The sequence below is a fragment of the Chinchilla lanigera genome, unplaced genomic scaffold, assembly GCF_000276665.1.
Source record: "Chinchilla lanigera isolate Chin_1 unplaced genomic scaffold, ChiLan1.0 scaffold00039, whole genome shotgun sequence".
Lineage (NCBI taxonomy): Eukaryota > Metazoa > Chordata > Mammalia > Rodentia > Chinchillidae > Chinchilla > Chinchilla lanigera.
Window position 1 is genome coordinate 320,519 of NW_004955440.1, and position 24,455 is coordinate 344,973.

At 40.5% G+C, this 24,455-nt stretch overlaps 1 protein-coding gene across 4 annotated transcripts in view; it reads right to left on the reverse strand.

Annotated features, from left to right (window-relative positions):
* Positions 1 to 24,455, reverse strand: part of Nckap5 (NCK-associated protein 5) — an 892,836-nt gene that overhangs the window by 54,130 nt on the left and 814,251 nt on the right. For all 4 annotated transcript variants that reach the window (XM_005390736.2, XM_013517461.1, XM_013517462.1 and 1 more), the window contains 2 exons: positions 10,208 to 10,522; positions 7,430 to 7,566 (listed from right to left, as the gene is read on the reverse strand). In XM_005390736.2, the coding sequence (XP_005390793.1) occupies positions 7,430 to 7,566; positions 10,208 to 10,522 (452 nt within the window). The remainder of the gene's footprint in view (positions 1 to 7,429; positions 7,567 to 10,207; positions 10,523 to 24,455) is intronic.

The following is a 24,455-nucleotide window of genomic DNA, read 5'->3' on the forward strand; positions in this document are numbered from 1 at the left end:
TGACGTGTTTCCTCACCACAGGTCCCAAAGCTACAGAGCCAACTTTTTGTCCCCTGAAACCTTCTCGCTGTATAAGTTGGTTATCTAAAGTATTTTGTTACAGTAATGGAAACCTAGCCCACAGTGACGGTAAGAAGCCGGGTAGAAGAATCAGAAGCTTGGGGGACATGTCTTGGCTAGAGATTGTCACTCTGCTTTTCATTAGCCTGGTCCAGGGGGTTGAGCCAGGAATGGGGGTCTGTGAGGGGCTCTCCTGCCTCTCCTCCCTCCCTTCCTCCTTTCACACTGAGATTGAAGTTTGCCACTGTAATTCCTCCAGGTCCTCCCCTCAGCCTAGAGTTGGCTTGCTTGCTCCTTCACCTTCCCAGGTCTGTCCCCTGCATGTGCCTCCTCCAAGGCCTTGCCTGCAGGGAAGGCTCCAGCATATTCGTTTTTCCCAGCTTGGCAAATTAGAGTGGTAGCTCTGTGGAAACAAAGCCACAAAATTACTTCCATCTGTGCTCTCACCTGCTGGGCCACCTACCCAGCTCCTAAATCCTGCTCCTGCTGCTGACTCTGTGCTAACAACTTGGCCTCCGTAAACATTTTTCAAAGTCAAACTAAAGAAACCAACCTTGAAAGAAACAACATGGGTTTACTTTAGTGTTTTATCAGCCTGTTGGTCGGGTTCGAGAAAGTAGGTTTCTTTTGCCACATTTGGTGTGAGGCAAAGGAGCAAGCGAGTGTGCAAGCAAAACCAGGGAACATAGGGCCACAGGCCTAGGTTTTAAAGGGAAGCCCAGCCTCACAGAGACCAGCAGAGAGAGCAACTGTAGCGGGCTCCTATTGGAGGAGGGTGGTGAGAGGTGAGAGAACCAGCTCAGAAGGACAGATTGCCATTATCAAATGTTCCCTCCTCACCCAAGGAAATTTCAAGGAATCAGGGAGAAAGGGTATGTTCAAGAAAGGGCAACTGTCTTGGCAAACATACAATGAGGTTTCAATATCTACTGGCAAATTCCATTCTGTGGGTCAGAGACCTCTGTTATAAAACCTTGGTATTTAAAGAGGTAATACAGGGCTGGGAGAGCCAGTCTCACTGTCACAGGCATATGTAATGACAGACAGGCAGAACCATGACTTGGGAGAACAGAATCTCCAGTGGCTACTCTAGGCATATGCTCTTTCAGTTGTTCTTAATAGCTTCTACTTTCCTATTTTATACCACCTTTGGTAAAAACAAGGTTAATGGTGTGTTGTCCACCCTCAGCATTTCTTCCTAAGGTTTCTTAGAGGCCAGGGCCTACTTTCACCCATGCCAGCTGTCTGCACACAAGCATTTCCCTTCCTGGCATCTCCATCGGCAGCCTGTGGGGCGTGCAGATGACAGCTCTCCTCCAACAAGGCCACTGTTAGAGCACAATTCAGGCACCTTGATAGAGGGAAGAATTGTTTTGCTGGCTGTGCTACTTCAAGGGCAGCAGCAACTTCTCCCAAGAAGCTGAAGCCATGGAGCAAAATACACCTACTCTTTGCAAAGCAGGATGTCTTCTGATTTGAGGAAATTGACAAAAGTGAGTATTTGGGGAAGAAAATTCAGGCTGTGGCTCACTTTATTTTTCAACAAGTTTCTTAAAAAAGATTAAGGAGCAAATTTTCCATTCACCTGCACTCATAGCCGTAATCTGCTGCTTCCTTGTGGTCCCGCAGAACGTATTTCATCAAGCCTATGTTCAAACGCAAGCTCTCGGCCCATGTGCACTCTCACTTGGGTCAGAGAACTGGTCTTAATCTGGATCCATTTAAAGGACATTTTCAAAATGCCCTCCGGCCACCACCCCCTTCCTCCCTCTTTGCTCCCTTTGCACACTCACCAACTGGAACCCTATTGCCAGAAGGAGGAAGAGGATTGCCTTTGAAGACTGTATCTCCTTTCAAAACATGCACCATGTAGAATGATGGAACTCCTCCTGCCATAAAGTCATCCCTCCGTATTTGGGGCATTGGTTCTAAGACCCCTGGTGAATGCTCAAGGCCCTCATATAAAACGGTATATTTGCATGTAACCTACACACTCCTCCCATACACTTTGTTGAAACCATATCTAGATGACTTGTAATATTTAACACAATGCAGGTGCCATGTAAATAGTTGTTTAGGGACTGACAAGGGAAAAGAACCTCTAAGTGAGGCTCAAGTACAACTTTGAAAAATTATCTTTGCTCTATGGTTGGTTAGTTGAATCTGTGTATGCAGAACTGGTGTTCACTGGGGGCCAACTGTGCTTTCTTCACTCACCTTCTAAGACATCACCTGCCCCCAGCCACCCTCCTCCCCCATAATGTGCTCCCACTCAGTCTCCATTTGTCAGTCCTTTCTTCCTCCCTACCTCAGAGGTGAGAGAACAAGGTTCTCTCTCTCTCTCACTCTACTCCTGATCTCATTTCCTCTCATAGCTTTAAATGCTGCCCACAGGTCCATCCTGACCTGGTCTGATGTATTCCAGACTCAGTCATGTACTATGAATCACTCCCACCTACAGGCTTCACGGCACCTCAAGCGATCATGTACAAATGGGACTCTGTAGGCACCTCCCAGCCCCCAACATCAGCTGTCTCCATTTCAGTCCATTACAATGGTCCCTATCCTTGGAGTCATCCTTGACCACTTGTTCTTCCATGGCCACCCACCATAAAAGGTGGATCAGTGAGTCTGATTATACTCTAAATTAAGTTGGGAATCAGGTCATTTTTGTTCACTGAGTTCTACAGTGAGCCCCAAGTGAGTATTCATATTTAAATCAAAATTAAAATTTTAATCAAAGAGAGAAAAAAGAGAAACAGTCCATGTAGGAATTCTTAGGAACAGTAGAACAAAACTTAAATTTAAAAATTCATTTCTTCAGTGCACTGGTCATGTCTCTAGTGCATAAGAGCCATTGCAGACACGGAGCATTTCCAGGGCTGTAAGAAACCTATCAGCCAGTGCTACTCACCCCAATTCACCACCCCAGCCAGGCCCAAGCCGCTGAAGATTCCTGCCTGGATGCCTCTAACAGCCTTTCGGTTGACGTTGCTTCTTCAGTCTACATGAGAAGGCATAGTGATCCTTTGAAAAAGTCTCAGATCATGACACTTCTGTGCTGAAAGATTCCATGACACTTCTGTGCTGTTTATATCTCTTAGAGCAGAAGCACCCACAAATGCCCTTTACTCAGAAGCACTCACAAATCTCCTTTACTTGGGTGACCTCATCTCCTCCATCTTCTGGTTTGTTTTCTCTGCCACTGCAACAAGTGTCCCTCAGGTCTGGACACAGGCTGTTCCTGTCCAGAAATAGACTGTGGCTGTAAGCTTTTGTGTGATTCAACCACTGGTCCTACTTCTCTAATGAGTTGTAAGAAGCAGGGAACAGAGTCATGGGTAGAGATTAACTGGCTATTCTGATATGTCAGCTTTGTCTCCTTCCATCTCTGTGCTACAAAAGCCAAGGTAACATGAGAATTAGAAACACAAAGGGTCGCTAGATTATATCTTTCCCTAAAGCAGCATATTAGTCTTGTTTTAAAAAGAAATCATAGTTCTATCCTATAATGTCTAAATTAGTATTTGTGAAAAAGTTGAGTAATAGGAGAAGAATAATCCTTCCTTGCATCATTAAAATACTTAAAATCTAGAATGACGAGAAGGAAAGCAGGCCACAGATCGCATTTGTGTTAGGGGTTTACCTGTCCTCATATCTGTGAGGAGGTGCTATCTGAATCTGAATGTATATATAATATATATTTATATATTTAAGGGCCAAGAGATGATAATTTTTCTGCTGCCAGTTTTGATCAAAAGAAAAAGACTGTGAGGGAGCTTCAAATGCACAGACAGACTTGTTCATAAAGGCACAGCTTACATGTCTGAGCTGCACAGCATGTTAGCAAAGAGCCTGGAAAACTCCATCCAGGGCTCACTGGATGATTTAACTTGCCAAAGTATGTAATTAAGAGCAAAGTTATCTCTATAGTCATTCCTTCATTATTGAGATAACGCAATTGGAAGCTGTTTTAGAGAAGCCAGACCTGGAAATAAAATCCTTACAGACGGCACTTCAATGTCATGAAGATTACACTAGGAAACAAATTGATGCACACAGACAATCTTCTGTACGTACCCGAAAATTAGATCTCAGGAGAGACATGGAGAGCTAAGATGTAAAATAAAGGTGGGTGGGGGCCAGCACAGTGAAAGGCAGACTCAGTGGCTTGCCAGAGAGAGGAGCTCACACATGCCTGGTGCTCCCAGGCATTGCCTGGGGTGGGGCTTCTCGTGGTTTTCACTAACTTCCCCCTTCCAGCTCAAAAATCTTTATTTTCATAGTCCTGTTCACTGTCACTCACACTGGTACCCCCTGACAGAGTACGTACATATTTTTAATATCTGGCCCTCAAATAAGAACTACGAGACCATGAGGACCATTCACACAAATATAATTGGGGCAGAGTATCCGCTGAGGATGTGAGACAGTTCACACCTACGTGCACAGCGGCTGGGTGTGCAATTCCACCTCCACTGCCCAGCCCACCTCCTCCCAGGAACAACTCCGGTTTGCTGGTTTCTCTGCCTCCTCCTGAGGGGCTGGCACGGTCTGTTCAATTATTGGGACAGCAGAAATGGGTCTGTAATAATAAAGCCGTGGAAGTCACCCTACCATTGTCCCAGGCTCAGGCAGGCCCCCCAAATCACCCACTCTGCATTTTGCACACAGTTTTGTAGGTCTCCTTTTTCTGAAGTGCCTATTATGAGCTGCTGTTCCAAGCCTAATGGCTTATTTAGTTAACTGATCCCATCGTTGGTGTTCAAGTATGTGAGACCATTATAAACAAGAACCTTGGGAACAAAAGGCAAAATGTTTGCCTACTTCATAACTTCTACCTACAAAAAGAAAGTAGCCTTTAGGAAAGTGAGCAATTGCTGACTCTTTCTATATTCTGCCAATCTATGGATAGTTTACGAGTCAGGGGACTCAGTCTCCCCTCTTGCTCACTGGCACACATAGCCTAACCCCCCAGGATGTTATTCATGCTGCAATGATGCTCTGTTCAGCAATTGCTGAGCTGGTTAATATTACAGGAACCATTTCCCCCTCCATATGCAAGGAGATTACTGGACCCATGACTACAGTTGCTATGGGTTGTGTCAGGGAAGGGGTGATATTTGGGCTCCTCTTTTATGTTTGTCGATTGCTCTCTTGGAGCCTGTTGTTCTCCTCTTAACCTGGACAGTTTTGGATGGGTTTGAAAAGCTTGTTTGGAAGGGTGTCATTTGGTTGGGAATTAGAAAACATATTTTAGGATATAAGTCCCTTAGCTGGGGTTATAAATTCAATCATTCATTCATTTTCTTCATTCCTTCATTTAATTTCTCATTCACCAACTTACTCAACAGGTGTTTACTGAGTACCTACTCTGTGCTAAGAGAGTGCTAGGTTCTAGGAGTGCAGAGCTCAAACTGGGATACCAGTTGCCCAGGAGGGATTATGTCCTTAGGAGCAGACAAGGGAACCGAGTCTATTGGGTGTGGTTCCCAGTGAATTGCTGTCCAAAGTTAAAAAAAAAAAAGACTCTAGGAACACTTTCTGGGTGTGAAGAGATACCTTCCTTCATCTTTTCATTCAACAAACTCTGAATGAACCAGGCACTGAGGAGGGGCTTGGGCCATAAAGGTTAATTCTTGCTTCTAACTTTCCTTAGCTGGCAGGCAGTGAGGCAAGGTTCAAAGTCCAAGCCACAGTGACTTTCATAAGTCAAGACAGAATCGCCAGGGGGCATAGCACAGGATGACGGGAAGGGGACTTCAGAGAGTGTGTCCTGGCAGATGTGCACATTATGTGAGCACTGCCTGGCCAGGACATGTCAAGAAGACAGGTCCCTTCTGGGCCAGCACTCAGTTACTTTACCTTTACTTTCTTGGAATTGTTCAGACTCCTTTGTCACTGCCACCAGCTGTTGGGTCCAAACTGGATTCCCCTACCTCCCTTCCAACTCTGAGTATCTTCATTTTCCAGCCAGTAGAGCAAGAACAGAGTCCCATGGGACAGTGGTGGCGATGCTACCACTTTGGGCTGTGGGCCAGCAGTACCAATGTCTCCTGGACATGTGTGGGACATTTTTAGATTTCACATACACCATGTCAGACACTGAGTTCCCATGGTGTGACATCATGTTTAGCCCTCCAGGTGATTCAGTTTAGCTCAGGTTTGGAAACCACTGATTTCGGGGAGCCTGTGTGGCTCTGTGTTTAACTTAAGGCAGGGCAGAATACAAGGGCTTGCTCCTTTGCCTCTCAAGGTCACTTCCTGTGCAAGTAACAGAGCTCAGAGGGCCCAGGTCCAGCCTCTGCTCCATACACACTCTCACTGGGATCCCGAACCTGGTGCAGGATGTTCTGGAGTTGGTACTGTCTGTGGTGCATTGAGACTGTGAGCCCAGACATCTCTTCCCCTGCTTGTCCATGTTCTCATTTCCACGCTGAGGCACTAAACACAGACAGAGGCTCAGTACACTGGGCTTACACTCACCATCCACAGACATGGGAAAATCTTGGCCATTCCTTCCCATAGGAGGGCAGAAACTAGTAAAAATTTTTAGATCACTCCTCATGCCACATTTAGGAGGGCCAAAAGCAGCAGAAGTGATACAGGAGAAGAAAGGGCTGAGAAACTCTGCTAATTAATCCCTATGATCCTTCTCCAGCCTTCTCACTACCTGGTACCACCAAAGACCCCCAAACCCTGAAGAACGGCCGTCCCAGGAGAAGCAGGGAAATGGAGAACAGGCTACAAATGGTCAGAGTAACAGGCTGGAAGGGATAAACAGGACAAAATAGCAAGTTATGCTCAAAGGATGAACAATGACCCACTGAGCCATGAGCTCCTCCCTAGCACCAATCACACGGCAGGAAGCTTGTGCACAGCACCTCAGAGTAGAGGAAAAACCTATTGGAAATGCAATGGACACTGAAGACATTCACCTCACTGACCCTTGCAGGTCATGTGACCACTCCACATTCTTTGTCCTAGAAAGGATGGGATTATACCTGCTTTCCCTGCATCATGGGAGGAAGGTGCAAGAACCTGCTCAGATAATAAAAGCAGGAACAACTCTGAACCATGCCCTTTTAGTTTGGGAAAGCACGTATTCCCCAACATTGTATGAGAGAGCATCTGTACTCTAAGAGTCTGGGTGAATATCAAAGGCACTTTGAATTCCTCAGAAAAAGGTATCCTAAGAAATCATAGTGTCCTTAATAACAATTCAGAGAAAAAGTTGGGCCTTAGATCTTTGTACTTAGGGACAGCAAATCTGATTTATAATTGAATCTATCACTAAAAAGTTTAAGAAGTTCACTTTTCACAGTCAGGACCAACAGGTGGTGGCCCCCTCCACTGGCCATGCCCTCACCTGGGTCTCGGGGGCAGGGTCATCACTGCCCCAGTCTGGAAGTGGTTTGCCTGCTGCTGTGTCTTCAGCATATTCAAATGATGAGCACGTCTGAGGCCTCAGCTCTGCTTCATTCTGCTTTTGGAAACTGGTTTTTCCTAAAAGAGAAAATGTATATGAAATCACAAATTAACCATCAACCTTTTGCAACTTTAGAGAGGTTTGGGGAGATATTCAGAAATCATAAAAAAAGGTTTGAACAAATCAAGGTTGGGTTTCCTGCAATTTTGTCCCCAGCAGTCTTTGATACCTAAAATATCTACATAATCATGTGCACAGATTTATAAAAGAAACCCACTTTGCTGATCCCAAGTGTTTTCCACAAGTGGTTGAGACTTTTCTCAACAGAAAAAGTTTCTCAACAACTTTTTGAAACAGGTTAGGAAAGATTCAGGAGGCAGATCATTTGTGAAATATTGAGGTTATTCCTCACATATTATTATTTACCAAACAACAAACAGGTTTTGGAGAACAGCTCAGAGCCCTCACTGTGTGAATAGGTATTGTCATAGTTTCCAGAAGGAGGATTCAAATTTTCAGGCTTTCACAAGCCGAAGAGCAGGGAATGCTTATTTTCTTACAATACCTATTAAAGTACTTTTCAGTAATGTATGTGGGAGGCTTTGCTCAGCGGTCCTTAAAGATCTTCCTTGGAAGCACTTCTCAAGCTTTAGTGGGTTCAACATGCGTACACACACCATTGGTACTTCTGCTAAGCTGCAGGTTCTGATTCAGAAGGTGTAGGGTGGGCTCTGAGCATCAGCATTTCTGACCCGCTCCCTGGTGATGCTCCTGATGCTGGCCCATGGACCACACTTGGAGTAGTAAGGGTGGAGGTAGCAGACAATGATTAGAGAACATTTCTCCATTACCCATAGTAGGACATTAACCTGCAGAACATATTCCTTTATCATGCCAGAGAGCAGATTTGCTATTATTATTCTTCAGCTTCAACAATTATCAACAGGACATGCTGTGACAGCCTCTCCACAGCATTTTGCTCCTAAGGAGAAGCAAACAGACTGTGTTTTATCAGCCCTGAGAGACTGATCCAATGACTTCCATTTTTAAGATGGGATAAGAAAAAAACCCACTCAAATGTGTATGTTAAACAGGAAGTGACTGCTGAAAGCAGGCTTAATTTCATTTTCCTTTTGTTCCAGCTACTCTTCTAATCTCTAGTTTTGCACATGAATAACAAGTGGTCACGGAGAAAAGAGAAGCTTTGGATAAATGTTGCTGCCTACTACAGATAATGTGGTGGCCGGACATTTAAGGATGGGTGACCCAAAAATGTCTTGTCATGTTCACCTGGCTCTCTGCGATATACTACTTTTTTTAAAAAACAAAAACAACTTTTCATGACAATTCAATTAAGACACAAACCTTAGAAATCGAGTGCAGTGAATATTACAGTGAGATCAGAACAATCTATGTCCCATCCCCTTCTTCAGAAGCAATTCAAGGCTTGTGGTTTCTATTCAATTTGTTATAATGACAGTGTTTAATCATGGAGTCTACTCTGCAGCCCGCTGCTGAATTGAGGTCACACATGTGACTATTCAGGCATAGAGCATATAATCTATAACTGAGATTTCACCCGTGAGTCTCTGGGGGCTGTCATTAATTAACAATGCACTTATCTCTAATATAATGTGCATTACAGCCTTTCAAAATGGACCTGGAGCTTGGAATGAGCAGGAGTTAGCGGTCAAACATCCGTGGCAGCTGGTATCATGGAATGGAGGAAGAACTCAACTATGGGAGTATCCTGATGCATTCATTTAAAGATATTTAATTAGAAGTCTTCTTTTCTCATTTCTTAGAAACTTCTAGTATAATCTCCACTTGCAGCTTCTTTCTAATTATCTAATTGTAAATGAAAGTGTTCAATTCAAAGTTGTAGTTTATGTATTTATGCAAGTCGTCAGAGCAACAGAAGCCACACATGTCAAAAATTATTTAGTGTCATTCTAGCCTGCAATAAATATTTTTAATCTTGAGGGAATCGTGAAAAACTTTGACCCTTGGCCTGACTTAGTCTTTAATCATGGAAGCTTGTTTCAATTGACTGTGATGAAGGATGGTGCTTCTCAGTGGAAAGGCTTGGTGTTTCTTCCTGCTGCAGCTAACACACAATCTACTGCTGATCCATCAGACTAAACCTTGTGGTTCAACATATAAACATATGTAAAGAGGACAAGAATATGTCAGAAGACATAGGGCTTCTAGTTAGAGGGCAAACAACATTGTAGTTACATTATATCTTGGGTATAGATTGGTAAAATTTATATGCAAAGTTTTATATGCTAAAATCCCATGAATGTATGTTTATGTTTTTTTCATAGTCAATTTATATAGCCACATAACAGTGCTTACACATTTGCTTCCTTTTATGTGTGTGCACTCCTTAAGGTAGCTCTATGAGTCAATAGTGCTTTCATATGCTGTTTTAGGGGCTGGGGATTTAGCTCAGTGGCACAGCGCCTACCTGGCAAGCACAAGGTCGTGAGTTCAATTCCTGGTAACGGAAAAAAAAATAAAAAATCAACAACAACAATAAAAAGGGTGACACATATGCTGTTTTAGTTTTTGGTGGAACATGGAGGAATGTTCAAAACTCCTCATTTCGATAGGACAGAGGCCACTGACTTACATTTCTCCTAGTAGAAAAATTTTCCATTTTTGTCATTATGGGCTGGAGAAAAAAACTAATTTGAGAAGCCACTGGCATTTTACCTGAGGAGGCTGGCTTGGGGAGGTGACACTGAGGAGGTCGTGTCACTCTGGCCATCATGATGGGCTCGGATGCGGAATGAACAGTGGCCGTCTCTGTAGCAAGCTGGCTGTCTGTGGAGGAAGGCACTTCTTGGTCAAGGGTGTGGGCTCTGATGGAGGAGGCTATGGAAGGAGCCTGCTGGAGGGACAGGAGGGGCTCAGTGTCCTCCGAGCAGTCTGGCTGGCAGGTGTAGCGTCCTGTCACACGATTTCCTGAGTCTGGGAGTGGGAAGGTCCCGATGCCACTGTCCAGTGTTCTCATCTGGCAGTTTGATTCTGAGACAGAAACAGAAGGAATTAGAGAAGTCTTACCAGAAAGGCTGAAAAGATCATTGGTATTAGGGAATGGTCTGAGGAAAGGGGATATCTACAAAGAAGAATTCATCAGAAAAAGAAAAATAATAAAAGTTTGGAAATAGTGTGACTTTCCAGTGAGGTGCATGAAATAGACCTTTAATGGAACATGAGTTAGCACTTTCCAAAATTAAGTAAGAAGGCCAGCCTGTTGTAAGCAGCAATAAATAGTCAGATGCACGTATTCCTTAGATGGTTCAGTAGAGTTATAATAGAAAAGGAGACCAACAATTATTTTTGATTATCCTTATTTCAGCTTGGGAATCATATGACTTCAATTAGGTGAAATTGATTAGCTAAATAAAATGAGTAATGTGCATACATAACAAACTGAAGAGATGTCCTAACAAAGGTAGTTTTATATCTCCTGCATGAATTACCACCCATGCAGCAGTTAACTCCATGGCAGGCCTCTCAATTTGACTGTGAGGAAAAATAATTCACACAGCATAGGGTTATAACATCACTTAGCAGGTGAGCTTTGTTTGACGCCATTGCCACTTGAAATCTTACTGAAAAGATGCAGGAGCCACTTTCTGTCTTTCTCACTTTATTCAATGACAAAACTCATCAGTACCCTTTGGATTGTTCATTACTTCTGGGGATCCTATTATTCTTGCAAAAAACTGGGACAGATTTTACCATGTTTGTGACATATTTGTCTTAGTTACTTTTCTCATCGCATAGACAAAATACCCGATGCCCAAGGTTAAGGGAGGAAAGGTTTATTTAGCTCACAGTTTGTAGAGGTTCAGTCCATAATCAGCTGGCTCCAAGGCAGGTTGGCCTTGCAGGGGAGAAATAGTTCTTGGTGGATAGAAAATAACAAAGCAACAAGGGACCTACAGAGTATTTCTTCCCCTTTTATTTTATCCAGACTGCTTAGGGTGAATAGCATTCATACCCTAACCCTAGTGTCCTTGATCCTAGCATTGCACCGTGAATCAATTCTAGCATTGCACCCTCTAGATCCAGCCCTGCTTATCACCACACTTATGAGGTTCTGGGAGCACATCTAAACACAAGCCATAACAATATTGTTAAATGTGTTTCCTCTTAAAATTTATGAAAAATTATTATATTTTTAATTTCTGAAATGGTGATGTGGCTTTTCCAAGCCAATGAATCACCTTGCAACATCTCATTGTCATCCAGAAAGTTTCTATTCGTACAATAACATCTTGGAATGAAACTTCCTTAGCTGCATTTAAAAAAAAGTCTAGTACTGGGTAAGGTACAACTCAGTACTGTGTTAGGTATGGTGGGAAATATAATTACAGTGTAAGCTTTATATCAAAAGCTCAACAGCTGCCATTTCTTTGGTGCTTTACAGAACACTGGCTTATGATGCGGTCTTTGCCAACAACTGACAGTGTGAATCCTTGTACAAGAGCCTTAACCTCATGGGACCTTAGGTTCCTTATAGGGTTGCTATGTGTATATGTTTAGCACCAAATCCCTAGAATTAAGAATGACACCTAGCACACTGTGTAATAGCTGAAGGAATGAAACAATAAATGTCAATATACACAAAGTGCTACTCTATTTATACACATTAGTATCTAATAGGTAAATAGCTTATCTTTAATTACCTTTCATACACAATCTCATTTGATGCTCAGAAAATATCAGACTATGCTCATTTCCCCTAGCCTCCCTTCCCTCTCAAAAAAAAACCTCTTTGGTATAAGCAAGTAGTGGAATTCTGGGAATTTCCTAATACCCAGATAAAATCAATGGTGGTTTTTCTATGTTCTAGACACTTGGTGCTTGGTCTTGGAAGTACTAGGAAGACAAAGTTCCCATTGAGGAGAGGCTTCAATCTTGACAGTGGAACTGAGTAGGAACATGCTGCCCTGCATGGTGTTACTAAACCTTATCTATGCCACTGGAGCTCAGGGTTTGGTCGCAGACAGTAGCATCCTTGAATCAGAAAATGTAATCTGAAACATGCTTTTCTTCCCAGGATCACAAGCCCTGAGGTTTAGCCTTATTCATGTTAGCTTTACTTTCAATGAGCCTTACAGGTTGTTCATTACTTTCTCTATTCATTTTCTCAGATTACACAGACTTCCTATTATAAAATGGCTTTTTCAACAAATGAACAGCTGCTTATATGGGAAGGCACTGCCAGAAGAGTGAAGTAGTGGTGGAGACCCTTTTTGGACCTCTCTGCCTTTATAAATTTTAACCTGTTCAACTGGTTAGGCTTGGCATGCCCATGCATTGTATTTGGGGTAATTTCTAAAGTCTGAATATTCATAATCAGAAAACTGACCTAGTCTTGGGGGTGGAAATTAAAGTCTAACAGGATGTGAGATATGTTGGACCCCATGTATCTCACATTGCCTGCCAGAATAATTTATTCCCAATATTTTCAGGACCACCTTCCCCTAAAGCACAGGGTGCTCATCAGAGTGAGGCAGTAGTACCCTTCTCCTTTCATGAGGATGGGCCATCAAAAGTATGGCTATTTTTTTTTGGTTTTTCTCCGGTACCGGGAACCGAACTCACGATCTTGCGCTTGCCAGGCAGGCGCTTTGCCGCTGAGCTAAATCCCCAGCCCCAGTATGGCTATTTATTATACCTCTCAGGAGGTCACTGCTTTCTTTGTATTGTTTCTTCATTTTTAAAACCCAATAAAGTAAAAACTATTACTGTCATTCATAAAAGAAGACTTAGAGCTCTTAAAGACATTTGCTTAAGGCCATATGTTATAGAGAACCTGGATTTGATTTTTTTCTTTTTGTATGTGTGTGTGATACTGGGATTGAACACAGGACTTTGCACTGAGTTACATTCTTAGACTTGAATCTAGGCTTGCTTTATTACAAGGACTGCTCTTACCCACCAAGCTATCCTGATTCCCCCAGAAGCACAGGGAGGCAGTCTTAGTTCATAGGCAGCATGTTAGCAGCCACCCGCTTCTAGGTGCGGCACCTAGCATTCCTGACATTACTGCTGGGCTGGAACTCGGGCTTGGCTCTGCATTCTGAGGTTGGAGCCACTGCTAGTGCACCCCGCATCTGCTCTGTCTGCTGTGGAGGATGCTGACACATCTTCATCTCTATAGTTCCTGAAAACCACAACTGCCTCATACGTCTGTTCTCTTCCCTCTTGGACTGGAACTTTATACTATGCCACAGTTTTCTCTACAATTTATTGTGTTTCCCTTTTTGGTGTGGACACTACTTCCAAGGACAAAATTTTCTGGTTGTGTCTTTCTCTTCTACAGATTTCATGGCTTGGAGACCACTTCATCTACCCTTCGAGTGAAGATTCAGAAGGCAAAAGGAGAATCTCAGTTTCCTTTTTTAGTGATCTGAGGAGAGGTTCCACTCCTGAAGCCTGATGTGTTTGTTTGCCCTCTGAAGTGAGGCTCTGAGGTGAGGGATGGAAGGGACCTCTGCAGAGGGTTAAAAGATCCACGCCCCTTTCAGGGATAGAAAGCACAGCACCTGTGTGGCTGTAAGTAGCAAAGGGTTTTCAAGCAGCTTTGTGGTTTGAAGCTAAAAGGTTGTGGGTTTTGGCAGTTGTCTTTGTGTAGGCAGCACTGTCCCTCCTAGTACACGTTGCCATGCCAACCCCAATTCTCCTATTAGTTCATAAGACCATGCCCCTAGAACAAGCCCATTATCCCCAATCAATCAAGTATTGACCCTCAGGGTAGTGGAGACAGGGCCCATATTCCATAAAATAAGACCACATCCCCAGATTAGGTAGTGTCCCAGCTCTGGCCCCCACTTCTTCAAGTGGCTTTTTATTGCTTCCTTCTGCAAATAAAAAGTACTTTCACTTTGCACTGGCCTTCTCAGGATGCTCTTCCTCTTTCTATGAGTGAGATAGAGATAGAGATAGAGATAGAGATAGAGATAGAGATAGAGATGAGAGAGAGAGAGAGAGAGAGAGAGAGAGAGAGAGAGAGAGAGAGAGAGAGAGAAGCCTGGCAAGAGTGTGTCTGTGTACCCCTAGATCCCGGATCCACCAGACATGACAGGGGCAACTGCTGGAAATACAGTAGAACAGAGATTTAGGGTAGAAAAAGTAGCAAAGAAAACCTAAGTCTGGTGCCTATCAGAGCACACTAGGATTTTCTGACACCTGTCTCCTTGTATTATTTTCCTTTTCCATTAATACACAATATTGCCATACCAGAATGTATGCAATAGGACTTTTTGAATTCCTGAGTTCTCCAATAGTCTGAGAATCGTGTGCACTGACATTAAGCTCTGAAACCACCTATTAAGGCCATTTTTTATTTCTAAGGATTTCAGGTGCCGAATGTAGAGACTGTGAGGACTCATTTATAAGTACCTATGAAATGAGATGTGGACATTCGGGGTCTCAGATATATGCCAAGTTTCACCTTCCAGCAAATTTCTTCAGAATGCATACACCTTGGGAAATAGTTTATATCGAAAATGCTGACCTGGCCTTTATGTAGTTTCTTTAAAGCACTATTAGTTTCTTGCAGTACATAAAAATATTGTACCCTGAAAAAGTGTTGGATACTATACTCCTGAGACCAATTTTTTCTTCTCAGAGAATTATAAGAACTCACAAAATAATTAAATGGCTGTAGTAAGAACAAAGTTCAAAGGGCCATCCTGCCTTGAATCTTGAATGAGATGACTTGGTCTTGCTGGACAAGTGTTGAATTCCCATTTGTGACTGTAAGCTCAGGGCTAAAGGAGCCCCTTGATAATGAGTTCAAGGGTTGGGTCACTTGATGTACCAGCAGCTTCTTCCTCCAAGGTCATCAATTGCATCTCTGACCTTGGCCAGCCCTCTCACCTATTCCCATTGTTTTATTTGCCTTCTGAGAGTTTCTAAAGGTAGGTTCTCATGCTTATCACTATCAATGCTCTCCAGACAGTTCATTAAATGACTTGAGGCATTGCATCTCAGTCCTTTTAAAGTCATGGCACACACAGATAATATACGGCTTGCTGATAAAAATGCCAGCTCCTGGGACCACTAGCCATTTGAGGACTCCTCATCTCAGCAAACCCAGGACTCAGTAAGCACATCAGCAGCAGAATACGCAGTCTTTTACTTACATAATGGACTTGGAGGTTCTTTTACCAATACCCTGAATGTATGACTTTGCAAATATATGGCATGCAAGGAGATACATACCTTTTAGTCTCAGCAGCAGATATAGGACTTTCTGTAAGGCCTTTCTTTGTTGGTAAGGATGTTAGAACAGCAAAGGGTGGGAATATTCTGTAGCATCTGGCTTCAGAAATGAGGAAAGTGACTATATCCAAGAGGTGATGAGCAGCCAAAGGGCAAGCAGTCAAGCAAGGTTCTGTTAGGGTCAGCATCAAAGAGGAAACTGGAGAAATGTTCCACTGGGGATTTTTAACGTATTAATTTAGGGCATGCAATATGAAATCCCCACTCATTTTGCTAAGTGTTAGCCTGCTGCTCTCAGATCACTCTGTCTTCATCCTAAGAATGTTCTGGGGACTCAAAATGAAGCCTTTGATTAACTCAGCACAATGTTTGCAACAAGCACACTATTAATTACTTAAAAATGGGAGTCCTTGCAGTAACTTTATTAGATCCTAAGTGTCCTAGAGGCAGAGTGGAGTTTGTTCATTTCCTCCATACTCCCATGTGTAACAGTTCCCGACCCTACTGCTCTTATAGACAGTGTGAGCATTGTGTGCACTAGGCTGATGGAGCATCTGATTCATCTTCAACTGGCCCAGCACTCAGCATAGTGCCTCCACATAGTCAGCCCTCACTGGTGCGCAACCCACCGAAGGGGGATGACAATCAACTGATCTTTACAATATTTCCCTTATACTCTTTGAATGCAATTTTTTTTCTTGAGAAATCTCATTTCTTTTTGTTCTAAATGCAGCAACCAAAGCAAAGAACTGGCTTCATTCTCTGTTAGCTGTTTCTCACATACAGTCAGACTGCATTCATTCAGACAGGCCAAGTGATAGTATGATTCAGAATTACTGAGCATTATAAAGACAGAGTTTTTTGTACTTCTGGGTCCTCGGCAGTAAGATGGGTGACCGTGACAAAGAACAGCTACTGGAATGCCGCTTTAATCCTCCTTCCTCCCTGCACTCACCTCACAGTTTCAAGGCCCTGATGTTCTCATGTCTACTGAAAAGCAGTGTCACTGTTATAGTGGCCCCAGTCCTCAGATATTGCAGATGCCAGGGAGAATGCTGGTATCCTGTTTATCACCAGCACCCACACGAGTGGGAAAACTAAGTTGGGAAAACTAAGCTCACTTCCCGGAAGCTATCTGTAGCAAGGAGTAACAGTACACTAACAGCAACTTCTTTTACGCATTTACACAGAACAATGAATTGCATCCTTTTAAAACAAACTGTTCTCTTACAGTGGTTAGCCAAGCATCCTCCAAACCCATTTCATTCTACATTCTTTCACAAAGCAATACTCTCTTTATAAGTAGCTGCAAAGGGAAAAGTTGATTTCCAACTCTGTTTCCATTAATGTAAATATCCAAGTGAGTGGAATGTGAGTAAGTGCTGATTGGGGTGCTTGTGAACTATCACTCATTCATTCCCCAGGTTTCTCTTCTACAGATTCAAGTGTCTTGACCGCGCAGATACTACTGAGCAAATATTTCATCATTTGAATTTGTAAGCCAGAACTCTTGGTATTATTATTTGTGTCCTTGATAGACCTGAGAAAACCTGAGTTGAGGTCTAAATGACTCAGAGTATTCATCAAAATGAAGTGAGACCAGTTTAGGCCTCAGAGCTGTAAAGACTGAGCTTGAAGACCTGCTTGGTTACCTGCTGGTTGTGCAACAACAAGGTGTTTTGGATATGTATAGTCATAGCTAATCTTTAAATAACACAGGCAGAGTGTTTATTACTAGGTAGGTGCTCATTAAATGCCATAACTGCTTGGGAGGGAGAGGTGAGGGCCCCTACAGAGAGGTGAGACATATACTGTGATGGTAGCCAAGGCAAGCCAAGCTGTCATCTGTGCAAGTAGTGTTACAATGCAACACTAGCACACATTTTACTAAACAATTTCCTGGTTACTTCTTAAGCAATTAACTTTTGGTAACCATTTCCTTGAGGGGTGAGTTCATCAGAAGTGTTAATGAGCAATTAATGAATATGGACCAGTGTACATTGAGTTGGTTCCAACTGACTCAAGTATAAACACAAGGGAGAGCTGAAAGTGGTGACACATGCCTCTAATCCTAGAACTCTGGGAGGGTGAAGCAAGAGGATATCAAGTTTAAACACAGCCTGGGCAACTGATGAACTTAGTGGGACTCTGTCTCAAAAACAAACGAACAAACACTTCCTAGGGGGTGTAGCTTACTATAAAGACCCTGCGTTCAACCCTGCATTCAATTCCTTACCAAAAGCAAACAAAAACCAACAAATAAACAAAAACAAGAGAGTATATTTTCTTGAGAAGTCCATCTGGAGTCGGTACCTTGATAGGCTGCTTTTCTCCTTTAAATAAAACCTAACCAAACAAGGGCTACTGATGTTTTACTGTTTACAGACCTCAGAAATTATCAGAGCTCATTCCCAAGTTAGTACACCATGATTTTCCATTAGGGACACTGGTAAATCTGTCCTAAAAGCTTCCATAGGTTGATTGTTCCCTTTCCGAAATGCTTGAGGCCAGAAGGGTTTCAGATTTTGGAGTTTTTTTTGGATTTTGGAATACAGGTTGTTTACTTCTAAAACTGAAGGTCCAAAATCTGAAATGCTTTAAAATCTGAAATTCTTTGAGTATTAAGTGAGCATTCAGAAATTTGAGAACACTTTGGACTTTGCATTTTTAGATTAGGGATGCTCGAATTGTATTTGCTTCTGTGCAAGAATCTGGCCACTTAAACTACTTCAATAATCACTTTTATTTCCTCTTCCACCTTCATGCATAGCAGGTCCCAATAAAACAGAAATGTTTGAAACTCCGACAGTTTTTCCACTTTGAAAGTTTCTATCATCTCTATAAAAATTTCAGCCGGACTAGTAATGAAGACCCACCACAATTCACCAGCCAGAAAGTATAACTTATGGGTATTTAATAATCACATCATCTTATAAACTGGTGTACTTTCCTATAATGGAAATGGTCATGTAAATAAGTCTTTATGGGAGTTATCTCTAGGTTCCTAAACATGTGTAAGTTACATGTGGTACTGGCGAAAGAAACTTAAACCACAGATGGGAGAACAGATCTCTTTATTTGCACATCCTTCTTTTCATTTATATGTTTGAAACAAGCTAAAAACAAAAATGCAAGCCTGTTGGCAAAGCCACATCAATTAAATGGTGGTTATTCAGTCTAAGTTTCCCCCATGGTTTTGTCAGAGTAGTCAAAACTAGCCATAGTTATATTTATTCACAGCGATTGGGTAACTTTTGGCTGTGGCATTAAAATGACCTTCTGGAAGGATAAATTCAACTTGATGCCTTTGGAATGTACAATACTCAGCCTCTAAATTTAAACTGGATTTAAGCTTAGTGAGACTGGAAGAATGAATGTAAGGCAGAATGAAAATTTGTTTTCCAGTCCCTTGTGGTCCCTTGGCACACAAAAAAAGACTGAATGTTGAGGGTTCGGTACGTATTGTATATGGAATGATTATGAAAAAAAGATGCAGAGCATTAATAATACAAAAAAATTGAAAAAAGGAAAAAATAGTGGACCATGAAATTTCTATGTAAAGATGAAGGATAAGTTATTTAGAACAATATAAAAGAAGTGCTAGGTCACTATCTGGTAAGCGCATAGTCTTAAGAGGAGCATCACATAAATTCTTTTGTCAGATGTGACTCTAGGGCATAAACAGGAAAAAGTTAGAAATATGTTCCAAATGCTCATGTAGGCAAGAAGTCACAGAAATATTTCTGGGATTTATTTACATATATATACGGTTCATCCCCTCAGGAGAAAATTCCTTCAGATGTACTCCTTCTGGTCAATGATACTAAAATGACTTCTTTTATGTTTGGGGCTGGTTCTTGGTCTAATATTCTGAGATACGCTGTGCTGTGGAACTCTCAAAAACACTTTTTTATTTTATACCTTTTAATAATTATCTCCATACTGTCATCACTCCAGACTGGAAAATGCTGAGGTGCTCACATAACTCTTTCATGTCTTGTTAGGCTACTGTGTCTGTGTTGGAAAACAATGGATAGACTTATGGGAACTATTTATTGTGGTATGCAGGGATAGGCTAATGTGATCATTACACATTTATGGGGCTTAGGCAGCTGACCTGGGAATAGATGTAGGTCCCAGACTCCTAGGTACAGATTTGGGAGTTAACGCTTTCAGCCCAAAGTCCTTGTTTATGAGAGTATAATATAGATCCTGGCAACTACCCACAAAGCAACAACTACCACATAAACAGTTCCCTATCCACAGGTCAAGTGTGGTACTCTTTAGCTTGGTATTTTCCTAATAAAATAAACGAAGCTTACATAAACCTTGTTAGCAAAGCCTTCTATAGTACCATAAAATGTAGAATCACAATGGTTTTAACCCTGATCTTTGATCACCATTTTTCTAATTGAAGAAATGTCAATTTATTTCTGTCCTTTTGCTGTTATCTTTGCCCATTCTCTATCCATCAAAATTACTCTATCTTCAACCCTTTCCCCCAAGGTAATTATAATCTAGCCATTTGATTGCATGTACTTTTAATTCACTTTCAAGCTGGTCCTTATGCAAAGCACTTTAAAAGTCTAAACAAATGATGTTTACTGATACTACTTTGTTCATAGCTCACATTCACAAATTAGTGAGGGATGATTTCCCCTTGGAGAAGGTACTGGACATCTATCCTAAAAGGTTATCCTTCAATTATCTATTGTCTCTCAAAGATTCATTTCATCTCTTGCCATCCTGACAAAATGAAGTGAAAAGTTGAACAATTATCTGGTGAAACTGATAGACATTGATGGCTATTATGGGTAGCTCTGTCTCTCTAAATCTCTTCTTCTATATCAGGTTTGTGAAATTATATGGACAGCTACCTCTACTCTCCATTTCACTTGCCTTGATAACATCTGCTTCGATAAGGCACATAAGGGAAGGAACGAAAGAAAATAAATCTGGGGTAGGATGCTGAAGGAAAAGATTTAACAGAGCCTTAAGAAGCATATAAAATAGGGGAGCATGGGGATATTCAGAGATATCAATTTAGCAATTGATGAAAATGCTATTAAAGATAGTTACAGGAGCATTGGTGCTAGAGGAGTCTATTATTACTCTAACTTTCTTAAGTTAAAAGAATATACTCTACAAATTATTTTAGCTTGCTTGTATTACTGTAATTACAGACACTTAATAAAAGGTTTCAAGAAGATTAAAAATTTATAGTTGAAAAATGTTTTTCTCCATTTGTCCCTGCATTGAATTAGCATTAATTATTTTTTGAATTACATGCAGAAAGGAAGAATGCTCAAGTCTTCATACCCTTAAGCTCTTAAAAAATATTCATTTTAACATGACTTACTTATTTGGGATGGATTTTAATTATTACAAGGTAATACATTTTAGGTGAATAGTCAAGGATCATTTATTTTTCTTCTGTGTGATGGCAGTGGATGAAGGTGAAAAAGTTAAGGTTGAGAAAAGTTTAGGGTTCAGCCTGAGGACAGAAGTTCAGAGTTGAGACAGACTTGTCTTTATATTTTAGCTACCACCTTCCTCTCACCAGTACACTGTTCACTGAGAGACCTACATGCAAATAACAAAGGAATAATGAAATCCAACAGACAAAGAGATATGAATATGGGAAGGCATATATGTAATGTTTGTTTCTGTTCATGAAGGATTAAACTGCTGCAGACGCAGATACAGACACAAACACATACACACACACCACCACCACAACCACCACACATCCAGGCATACACACGACACTGCACTGTCTTCAAGACATTGGATGAGAGCATAGAACTTGATTTTTGAATCAAGTGGAACAAATTAGGTGAGCTCGATAATTTCTTCAAGCAACTGCCTAAAAGAAGGTTTCCAGCAGAATCACAGGAAGAAGGAACACTAATAGAATCTGGAGATCTTGTTGGATTGAAGAGACAATACATTTTAGGAGGGAAGGGATTAAGGTAGAGAGAATTTGCAGGGCAGTTTACTGGAGAGAAAAGTTAAAAGCGGAGATTTCCCTCCAGTCTTTGGCTGCGTACTGACCTATATATTCATGTGAAGTTCATGAGATCAGAACAAGAATTAGTATAAAGTAGTAGGTTAAATAATTTCTGGAGCTGAGACAGGACTGAAAATTACAGAGGTTATCAACATCCTGAGATGTTAGGCCTTCCAGCATAAGGACAGGGTAGAATTTTACAAAGGATCCAGCCTCAGCAGTGAAGCTAAATTAACCAGTAATAAATGATTTCCTAGACACATCATAACAAATTTGAATACCAGAACTTGAAAAATAATGTAAATGTCTTGAATGCATCCTATAAAAAGTTCAATAGTCTTCACAGGAAGACAAGGAAATCCAACATCCACCAGTGTAAAATTCACAGTTTCTGGCATCCAGTCAAAATCAACAGGCATGCAAAAAAGAAGCTGGGATATTCAAGAGAAAAAGTATACAACAAGAACAGAGAAAGTAATGAGAAAGATAATGAAATTAATAAACAAGGTCTTAAATGGTTATGGTAGGTATTATAAAATGTTCAAAGATGTAAAGTACATAATTATGTAAAGTACATAATTAAAAGGTATTAGATTAATAGAAATACCCAAATGGAAATTATAGACACGAAAAATTACTGTTAAATGAAAAAATATACTGTGTACGATTAGTAGCAGATTAGAAGAGGTATGAGATGTAGGAATAAAGGTCAGTGAATTTGAAGAGAAAGCAATATAAATTATTCAAAGTAAAGCATACAAGAAAGAAAAGACATAAAACATCAGTGGCCTATGAGTCAGTAATAGGAATCTAAATGTGTATAGGTAAAGCCTCAAAAGGAAAGAAAAAAAAAATCATGTAAAAAATTATAACCCAAAACAGTGCCAAATTTCATGAGAACTGTAAATCTGACATCTAAGAGATTCAATGAATGAAAACCAAATCCAACATGGAGAAAACCAAACTGAGAAAATCACATCATAATCAAATTGATGAATATCAGTGACAAAACTTTACAAGCCATTGAGAAAAAAATACTTTCCACAGGAACAGAAATCAAATGACAGATTTATTTAAAAAAACTAAAAAAGCCATTAGAGCAAAATAACATCTTGATGGTGCTAAAAGGAAAAACAAAAGCCTATTAGTATTTCAAAAATAAATTTCAATTAATCAATATTTTAATAACTTTTAAAAATTAAGGCAAAAGCAAATCCTTTCTAGACAAATAAAATTTGAGATAACTTATTGCCAAAGAGTTTTTAATATAGGAAATATTAGAGCAAGTCTCACAGGCAAATGAAAAATGGATATCAAGCAGTTATCAGGATGCATACAAATGAGGAAATAGATGTGGAAATGGTATTATGATGAGAACAGAAAATAAATGTTGTGAAGTTTCAAACACATGTAGAACTAAAATATATAAAACCAACAGAAAGGATGGAAAGGGTTCTATGAGCGTGATCTGTAATATTTTATATAAGGTAGGCTTGATAAGGTAAAGATGTAATAAAATATTTACAAATTAGATCAGCATGAAAACAAAAACCAAAGAATAAAGCTAATAAGTTACAAGTGGAGATAAAATAGAATCATAAAAATTTAAATTCAAAAGACAGCAGTGAAAGAGTAAAAATATAAAGTACAGATGGGGCTAACAGAAAATAAATAATGAGGCAATAGATGTAATCCTAACCATCTAGGTAAATACAGTGGCACCTTGGTTCACAAACTTAATTCATTCCATGATTACGGAAAAGGTGGCCATGGTTCATGTTTTTGCAGGAAGGATGGCCATGGATGTGTTCATCACGTGATGCAGAATTCTCAAACAAAAATAATAATTTGTGAAACACTTCTGTTTGTGAACCAAACTGTTCACAAAAAAAAAGTTTGTGAACTGAGGTACCACTGTGTATTAAATGTGAATGTTCTAAACACTCCAATTAATAGGGTGAGAGTATAAAATTGGATTTTTAAAAAGCAAGACATTTATATGCTGTTTCTAAAATCTCACCATATATAAAAAGGACAAAAAAGGTATTCAATGCAAACACTAATTAAAAATAAGAGCTAGAAGTAATATGTTAATATCAGAAAAATATAGACTTTGGAAACAAATATCAGGGATGAAGAGAACTTAGTTATAACAGGGTCAATTAATCAACAATCCTAAATGCACATCCTACAAAATTAAAGCTCTAAAATGTACGAAGTAAAAACTGGTACAACTGAGAAGAGGGAAAGACAATCTTATAACTTAAGTTACAATAGTCTTCTCTCAGTACTGGAGCACAAAGAGACAATCACAAAAAATCGAAACAATTAAATGACTTCAACCTATTTAAATTTTATAGAACACTTTACCCATTTAGGGAAGAATATATATTCTTTTTGATTACAAATTCATCAAGATAGATAATACCCCCATCATAAAACAAGCCTAAGCCAATTTAAAGTGATTAAAAGCACACAAAATATGTGCTGTGATTATCACCAAATTAAACTAGAAATCAACAGAAGAAAGATATCTGGAAAAGCTTCCAAATATTTGGAAATGAAGAAGTACGTTACTACCTATCTTGCACATTAAAAATTAGAGAATAATTTGCAGTAAATGAACATGAAAATAAAATGGGATGTCGCTAAAGTAGTGCTTTAAAAATTTTTAGCACATAGTAGCGCTCCTTGCCTGCCCTGCTG